Source organism: Corvus brachyrhynchos, unplaced genomic scaffold (assembly GCF_000691975.1).
Source record: "Corvus brachyrhynchos isolate BGI_N302 unplaced genomic scaffold, ASM69197v1 scaffold150, whole genome shotgun sequence".
NCBI classification, from domain to species: Eukaryota; Metazoa; Chordata; class Aves; order Passeriformes; family Corvidae; genus Corvus; species Corvus brachyrhynchos.
The window spans coordinates 3,404,397-3,413,130 of record NW_008236162.1 but is presented as its reverse complement, the minus strand read 5'-3'; the positions used below and the strand labels follow the sequence as shown (position 1 = coordinate 3,413,130).

General features: G+C 52.1%; 1 protein-coding gene across 1 annotated transcript; it reads right to left on the bottom strand.

Moving 5' to 3' along the window:
* On the bottom strand, positions 1-8,704 carry GPAT4 (glycerol-3-phosphate acyltransferase 4). The gene is made up of 12 exons (XM_008632719.2): positions 6,861-8,704; positions 4,260-4,329; positions 3,634-3,931; positions 3,476-3,550; positions 2,949-3,038; positions 2,741-2,834; positions 2,128-2,243; positions 1,847-1,902; positions 1,457-1,542; positions 1,109-1,237; positions 964-1,043; positions 1-384 (listed from the first exon to the last, which is right to left on the bottom strand). Exons 1-12 carry the CDS (start codon positions 7,023-7,025, stop codon positions 276-278), a joined length of 1,368 nt encoding a protein of 455 aa, XP_008630941.1. The 5' UTR covers positions 7,026-8,704; the 3' UTR covers positions 1-275.
* Positions 8,705-8,734: the final 30 nt, after the last annotated feature.

Below are 8,734 nucleotides of genomic sequence, written 5' to 3'. Positions count from 1 at the left end.
TGACACTGTAAGAGTTTCATTTAATATTGCCCCTGCAAGGGGCTTCACTGTAACAGTAACGAGAAGGCATCTTTGCCATGAGCTGCCAAGGGCCTAAAGACTCCAGGCAGTAACAGTGCCTCCAGGAAACAACAGCCAGAGGATGAAAGAGCGAGTCCAAGCAGCTCTGGAGTAGCCCAAGTCCAAAGATTCGGAGTTGCTCCAGACAAGCCCTGGCTGGTGCTGGAGGCAGAGGGCTTTGACCAGCCCCGGTGGCAGTGCTGGAGGCAGCAGACTCAGGAGCGGCTCCGGTCTTCATGGCTGCCTACAATCATTTTGCTGTAGAGTTTCTGTTGCTCCTCCTTGAACGCGTCTTTCACCTTCTCCCTTTTCAGTCCTCCATCCCTGGGGGGAGAATCATATCAGAGAGGCTGCAGGCAGGCACCATCTTTGGCTGGGACTGCTCAGGGCAAGTCAGAGTTCCAGTGAGTGCTGACATCTGCCCATGTACCACACGCTGCCAGGGCACACTGCAGACCACCTGTCCCTGAAGGGCACCACTTTCTTACCTGGTTCTGCCAGGAGCTTCCCCCATGGCCCTGCAATGTGTTCAAAATAGCAACTCTGCCAGAAACGTGAACTACTCTAGTACCACTACAGGAGACTGCCTGCCTGCCTCCCAGGCTCTGAGACTTCAGTGCCTGGGAAAGCAAGTTCCCAAGCTGAACACACCTTGCTGAGCAGAAACAAGTCAAACCCAGGGCATCCCAATGCAAGCTACAATCGCAGAATGAAGCCCTGATGCCCAGCATACAGAAGAAGCAAAGACTTTGGTCCCTACTACAGAAGAACACTCCTCCATGGGCCTGCTCTACCCTAAGCAAGAAACAAATGGAGCTCTTGCCATGGAGCCCATGAGCACATGCCATGACCCAGAAACAAGGAACTCTGCCACCAGGAAGAGAAAAGCCTGCCTGGACTCACCAGAGCAGATCCACAAGGCCCCCCTGCCTGGCAATGGCTGACTTCACTCGATTGGCAAACTGCACTGCGTCCTCTTCAGGCTGAGGGAAGCAGGAGTGAAGGGCAAAACAGGAAAGCAATCAGAGATAGGCTGGGTTCACCTTACCTGCCTGGTCATTGGGGGCAAGTACCAGACACTGCAGACAATGGCCCAGCTGGTCATCATCCTGAGGAGGTAGGTCACCATGCCGTATTTGCTGCTGTTCCAAAAGGCATCTCCAAACTGTGGGTCATACTACAAAGGCAGAAGAGTTCACGGAAGTCAGGCAGTGGTTGCACCCTCTCTGAGGCTCCAACTTCCACCCCAAACTGAGCTACAGGTCAGCTCTCCCAAAGCACTACATGGAGTGACCTCAGCTTTCCTGTACCCTCAGACCAGGCTGGATTAGGTTGCCAAGACAGAGATACAGAGGGACAGACAGACTTGTGACCTAAGAACATTGCCTTCTCATACCTTGATGGCTACAGGGTAAACTGTGGCTCCAATTTCAAAGCTCCCCTTTTTGAACATCATCACAGATGTGTTGTTGATGCATGTTCCTGTAAGAGACAAGCACAATCTTAACTTTCCTCTCCAAGTCAGTTCAGAAGTCTAAGCTACAGGCTTAAGGGCAGGGCCACAGGAACCCAGCAACTCTCCCCTAACTCTCAGTCCATGCTCTGTTCTCTGTGTGCACAGAATGGGTCATCAGGACATCATGTATGACTCCTGCATTCTGGGCTCACTCAGCTCTAAAGACACAATGTCCCTTTTGTCTCAGTGAAGGGTTTCAAGCCCTTGGCTGTGTAAGAAGGAAAGCAACAGAGATGCAGGTGCTTGTCTGTCTGGCGTTGTTGCACTCACCTTCTGGAAAAATAAGAATGGGCAATTTGCTTTTGTCCTGGGCATGTTCTGTGAGCCTAAACAGAAGAGTGTCAAAAATTAGCAGAGAGGACAGAAGCTCTCACTAGCAATCCACACAGCATATAGTCCTTAACCTGCAGTCACCAGGGACTATCAGGGCACCAACAACAGAGGCACAATCTCCCAGCACCTATGAGGCCATGCAGTGTCCTCATCCAAGGGAGGTGAGCGCTACCTCCCCCAGCCTTCAGACCCACCCCAGCAGCCAGCGACTGTCACACCTTCTGGCGACGAGGTGACGATCTTTGACCTCAGAACGTTCGAACCAGACATGGGGACAAGCTTTCACCATGGCTCTCTGTATCACACCCATGAGCCCTCCATGGATCTGACCCACCTGGACAGGGCAAGAAGACACAAGTTACAAGACCTGGGCATGCATGAAAGCCAAGGCAGCACCCGGTTTCACAGCCAAACTGAGGTTCATTGTTGCTGCCTGTTCTGAGCTTCCCCTCCACCTTCCTACCCCTACGCTGGAAAGGCTAAGAGGAAAAGTCCCACGCTCTGACTTGCAAGACAGATACAGCAAACCCCAAGTGCTTTCCCCATGGCAGGAGGTCCAGCTGGGGAAGCACTTTGCTCTTCCAACAACAGCAAAGCCCAGAGCTCTTCTTGCAAAGCTGCACCAACAGACCCCTGGTGCTTTGAGTTCCAGGCTGAGCTTGCACAAACACCACGTACAACAGAGTCTGACAGTGCCCTGCCATGTCATGCAGGGAAAAGTAGTTCTGCATGCTCAAAGGACTCTTGCTGCCTACTTCCTGCCCCACAACATGCTTGCTTGCTCCCTCCATGCAGGCGACCAAGCCCGAGCAGGCAGAGCCGGTGCCTTACCATCGCATAGTAGCCATCACTGGCCAGGATGATCACATCAATGGGGGAGGTGTGATTGGCCACACAGATGCCTCCATTTCGGGGTCTGTTTTCTCTAGATGCAAAACAAAGGTAGAGGTGAAGAAAGAGGAAGGAAGCATGAGGCCTACATAAGGCCTGGCATGGAGAACCTCCTGGGCAGGGACAGCCTAGAGCAGACAGGCCTTACCGGTCGTGGTAGGTGATGATGGCTGTGAGGGCACGCACGCAGATCCGGTAACACATCAGGTGGACATGTTTGCTCAGGAAGTCCTTACACCTGCAGCCCAGGACAGAGACCATCACTCCCCAGTCCTACAATCTCCCCGTAACAGTGCCACTCAGCTCAGCTGCCCCAGGCCCTGAGATCCAGCCAAGCCTTCAAGTCTTTGCTACTGAAACATGTTCTGAGCTTTGCTGTCAATTTACGATCACTGATTCTTAAGTCACGAGAATAAAATTTTGGCCTTTGCTCTTTTCTGCTATTACTCTTTTCAGAGGCCAGGACCAAGTGCTCTGCCACCGGCTTAGTGCTCACATCTAGGCCCTTTGTTGAAAATTACAGGGTGTCCATTCCTGAGAGGCCACAGCTGCCACGACCACCTGCTGTGTCTGCAGGTGGCAGAACAGAAAGCCTTGCAGGAAAATTTCAGGATTATCAGGTCTCAAACTGCACGAAGTTCTCCCCATCTGCTCTTCCCTTGAAGATGAACTCACCTTCCATTTGGCAAATATCCCACCACTGTGGTACCAGTCACCAACAAGCTGATGCCAGTAAAGGCCAGGGCTATCCTGCAGAAAGAGGGAAACTATATGCTAGCAAAACCAGGCCACCAGCACCCCCTTGGCAGGCAGGTCCCTGCACCAGCACTCACCTGAGGGGCAGAAGGAAGCAGTAGCGGATGAGCACACCGAGTCCCCAGAGCACAGTGAGGCGCAGGCTGATATACTGGAAGTTGTAGTTGGTCCTGCTGAGCAGGTTCCAGGACTCCAGCTCTTCAGCTGAGAACCTCTTGGTCACTTCATCATCCATGATGGTCTCGATGCCTTTGCGGCAGAAATAGAAGATATCTGAGAGCTCAAATTCAGGGGTGTCCAGGGCTTTGCCACTGCCACTCCGGCGGATCTCTTTGATCTCCTCCTCCAGTGATGTTGGCTCCTTTGCAATGATACCTGCAACACACCATAGGCAGCTCTGAGAAAAGTGTGACTTGCCCGCTCAAAGAGAGACGAAAGCCAAGGACCTTCCTCACCCGCCCTCCTCAGAGCCTCCTTCCTTTTTCCAGTCCAGACAGGCATAAACCAGTCCTCCCCACTATCTAGAAATGAAGCACTCACAGGGTGCTTCCCTGCCCTTCCTTGTGAAACAGAGTTCTCTAGAACTCCCTCCTACTGGAAAAGACTTCCCAGCAGACTTCAGCTGCTCAGAGACACCACATTTACTCCACCTCCCCAAAAGAATTTTGAACTCCCTGTGTACCCATGCAGGGCAGGATCTCACCATTGACATACGGCTTGTACAATGGATGGTTCTTCTCCTTGGCACCACGCTCTATTCTCAGTGTTGCCCACTGCAAGACAGACAGGACAACCAAGATTTGCAAGGCCTATAGCTCCACAACACTGCCCATTTTACAGCTGACTTTCAGGGGAGAAGATGGGGCTAAAGCAGGAGGCTTCCACACAGAACTGAAATAGTTAGTGATGAACCCAACTGAACTGAGGTGAAGCAGAAACTGGCCTGGGAAGCAGGGAGTGCCAGAGGGAAGAAGAGTGCTCAGTGATGAGATGGCACAGCAAGATTTTCTGCAGTTTCTGTGACCTCTCAGCTCTGCTGCACCTTGCACATGGTTGCCACTGCACAGCTTCTGGCTGAGCTGTGCCTCCTGCTGGGGTGTCTGCACCAAAGCGTAGGAAGCTGGTTGGGGGACCAGCGCTATTTTTCAACCCTTGTTTCTTCTAAATTCAAAGCGGAGACTGTGTTTTCAGGTTGCTGCTGAAAACATCAGGCTGATGATGGAATGGGATCCTTTCCCCTCTGATTCAGCTAATAGCTGCTGCTGCTTCTCAGCTCAGCAATCCACCCAAAACAGCAGCAGCAAGCACCCTCAGACAGCTGGCTGCCAAATCCTGCGCCAGGACTACTTGTTCTCTCAGCTAATTTTCAAGGGCACCAGCACAAACTGCAGGCTGGATTTCTGTGCAGCTTTCCTGCCTGCCCTCCACGTAACCTTCACGGCCTGTAATCCATATAGGTCGGGAAGGACAAACTTCTGAAGGAGGAAGACTTGTGTACAACATGCTTATCCGTGAAGAAGGGGAAGTTGCTGGGAACTCTGGCATCCTAATCTAAGCCCATGCCAGCAGCAGATCAGGAGGCAGCAATGAGGGAATGCTAATTGCATACGGAGTGTCCTGCTCACCTCGCAGCTGCCTCTGCCAGCAGCTAGAACTCCAGGACTGCAGAAGATTGCCTAGATACTACCATCCCAGAAGTCAGGAGAGGAGCTCTGACCTCGCGTGAGCTAAGCAGCCTATGGAGAAGGCATTCTTTGCAAGCCCAGCACATCTCCATCCTGACTGTGGCAGCAGCAAACCCAGCCTCCCACCTGAGAGGCAGCAGGCAGGTGCCCTCCCTCCCCAGCAACACAGATGTGCTGCTGCCAGCCAGGCCTCACAGCTCAGGCTGTGTCCCACAAGCTGTCAGACTCTGCCACGCTCTCACATGCTGCCCCTCTGGCCTCAAGAGCTGGGAAAGTATTTTTGGTAAATAATAGCCCTCCAAAATACAATTCTGAATGGTCAAACTTAATAAGTGAATTTTCCACCAAATCAGTGACCAGTTGTGCATGAGTGCTCCTCTATCCCACCACTAAGATTCTTTAATAAAAACTGAAACAGACTTCCCAGTCTTTTCAGAAAAATAGTTTCAAACACCAATATAGGTACTGAGAGTAAATGTTCCTGAATTGAAGGAAGGGGGGAAAAAAAAAAGAAAACATTGTGAAAAGTTCCATTTTTTTCTGCCCACTTCAGTCAGTAGATTTGTAGTAAGGTCTTCAGATATCTGTATTAATGAAGCCCCTCACAAAGCCCAAGGTCTTCCCATTTACACCTCAGGCTTTTGGGAGGACTCAGAGTTTAAAGAGCTGAACACTGTGAGCTCCAGGGCTGTCTTCGCAAGCTAACCAGTACAGGAATACTCTGGGGACAACCAGCCCTGTTCAAACAGCAGTAGCTGTACCATGCATCCTTTAGCAGCATGAACTCCACATTTAAGAGCCTAAAACCTCCATAGAAAGCACTTTGCCCTTCACCTGGGCTGCCAGGGTAGAGTGGTGTAGGCTTTACCTACTACTCTTAGTAGATAAAAAATTCTGGTCTGGTCAGGGACTTGCTTCAAGAGATGCTGGCTCAGAGACAGCCCATAAAATTAGTCCACCAAAGGCAGGCAAGGGAACAGCATGACAACAAGCTGGAAAATTCCACTTGGCCTCTCTGTACCAAGAGGGTCGGCAAGGGCTGCTGGTTGTCCTCCAAGGCGGCAGGTCCAGACACGGCTCAGTAGGCGACGCTCCAGGACAGAAGCATGTTGAGAGCTCTGGGTTCTGGCCACAGACCACTCAGGGCTTGCAGGACAAAAGGCTTGCTTCCTGCCGTACCTCCTCTGCTTTTGCTTCATCCAAATGTGTCCTGGAGAGGAGCAACCTGCTGGCTGCAGTCTGGTCCCTCCCCATCACACCTGACACCAAGCTGTACCAGCACTCCGCCTTGCCTGGGACACGAACTCCTCCAAGCTACCCCTCAGATCCTGCTGCACTCCTGCCGACTGCCAAGTCTAGCCTTGCTAGACTATTTCTTTAATTGAAGACTTACTAGATTAATTACAGGGAAAAAACAGCCCACAGACAAGAGGTCTTGTAAGCTGCATTTGGCTGAGATGAGCCAAACAGGTCAACTGGCAGCAGCACGACACCAACAGCCCAACCTTCTACTCCAGTCACCCACAACGCCCTCCTGAGGCAAAAGCCTCTCTTCCTACCATGACCATGCCTGGACAAACCTCTGCAAACACACAGAACATTCTGAAAACATGACTTACCTGAAAAATCTTTAATAAAGTTTTCATGTAAACCTTGCGGATGCCAAAGGAGACTCCAAAAATTGCTGGCACGATGATGAAAACCAGAAGCAGAGTGAAGAGGACAGTTATGGAAATCCCCAAGAGATTAACCACTAGGCTGTCAAAGGGGAGCAGGAGGAACATGGTGAAGGGCCCAGGCAAGGCTGGTGCCCTGCAGCCAGACAGAAGGGCTGCTTGCAGCAATGAACCAGTCCTCCTGTTACTCAGCAACAGTCTCACACATGCACCGAGTCTGCAGCCTGCTCAGAGACCCCATTCCAAAGTTCACACCCTTTTGGGGCTCTGAGAGAGAGAATGCAACAGGATCAGGGAGAGCACTTGGGTAAACAAGCCAACAGTCTGCCAGGAGCTCAGGTGAGTTCAGACGGTGCAGCCCAAAGAGCTCAGAGGAGATGGTGCACACACACTGGTTTGTCCATGGGCGTGTGGTGGGCTCGGCAGCAACACGACTGCAGGAACAGATCCCTTCCCGGGCTGCCACTGAGCAAGTCCTGCCGTGGGGCAGCTTGTGGAGAATCTGGCAGCAGAATCCCCTCCTGGCTGCTGAGAGCATGCAGAGTCTCTTCAGAGGGACAAGGTGGAGTCCATCCCTGAGCCTGCATTGGAGGAGATCGAGGGAGTTGGCACTCAGAGGAGCCTACCGTATGTGGAGCTATTATTGTTCTCCCCACGAGGACATGCGCACCAGCACGGGTCCTTGCATGACGCCTGGAACAAGTTTAATTCTGGAGGCCCCTGGCATCCACTCACGCTGAAGGGTCATTACAGCCACAAATGAAGCCTGTGTCCCTGGAAAGCTTTCAAACAGCAAGTTGGGTTTCTTGGCAGACGTGGCACTCACATGCCACCAGCGGCACTGAAGGAGAGCAACTGAAGTCAGCAGACCGGAGAGATGTCAACGCAGAGAGGGTGGCAGGATGCCAGAGACAGTGGGCTCTGAAACCTGGAAGGCAGTACTTGGGCTGAGGTCACACCATTCAGAGCAGCTCCTGAGACACAGCAAGACTGAGACTGGTACTCTGGCTACTGCCTGTCACCGTCACTTGGGAATCACCTCCTGTTGCCATTCATCCTGTATTTTCATACCATGCACACCTCAGATGGAGCAGACTCATCCAGAACCACACCTACGGCACAGGATGCTGCAATCAGGTCCCAAGTACAGGAAAGGAGTGACAGAAAACCCTTCCTCATGACAAAGATCTTATCACGTCCCTCATTTCAGGGGCACCTGAGAGAAATGAGGAAGCCAGGTACCCAGATTCCTGGGAAGGCATCACTTCCTCTGCTCCTGTACATCTCATCCCCAGTGACACAGGGCAGATTTATAAACAGTTCAGGACAGGAAGTTAGCCTAAGGGGACAATTACTGCTGATGATTAGTCAAAGAGGAACTTGCTGGGGCACAGGGACCAGTCAAAGGTCACACACCCACAGGGCCAACGGTGGCTTGTGATAAAAATTGAGTCTGCTTGGAGGAGACCCCTGTCTGGACACCACCTTCGCCTGGCTACGGAGTCTCAGCCTGAGGATGGGATTTAACAGGTACCTGACAAGCACACATGGCAAAGGAGAGTCTGTAAGGATCCTCTTGTTCCCCTGTACACTACGTTCCAGCTGCTGGTTACACACTGCTGTACCAGTGATGTTAAGAATACTGTTAGTGCTTCAAAGGCATATACACAGACCACGTACTGGGAGAGGCAGCTCCTCAGCCACACGTGCAGCTGCCCATTATGCCACAGCTGTCACCCATGAGAACCAGGACTCATGCTGGTAAACTGGCCAGACCGGCCCTCTGAGCCGGCAGCCGCGGTTGTGAGGGGTCAGCT

Excerpts from the sequence above, each read along its gene's own strand:
- GPAT4 (XM_008632719.2), bottom strand. The coding sequence starts at position 7,025 with ATGTTCCTCCTGCTCCCCTTTGACAGCCTAGTGGTTAATCTCTTGGGG. Across the intron at positions 4,330-6,860 it reads CTTTATTAAAGATTTTTCAG|TGGGCAACACTGAGAATAGA; the intron begins GTAAGTCATGTT and ends TCTGTCTTGCAG. Across the intron at positions 2,244-2,740 it reads GTGATGGCTACTATGCGATG|GTGGGTCAGATCCATGGAGG; the intron begins GTAAGGCACCGG and ends TGCCCTGTCCAG.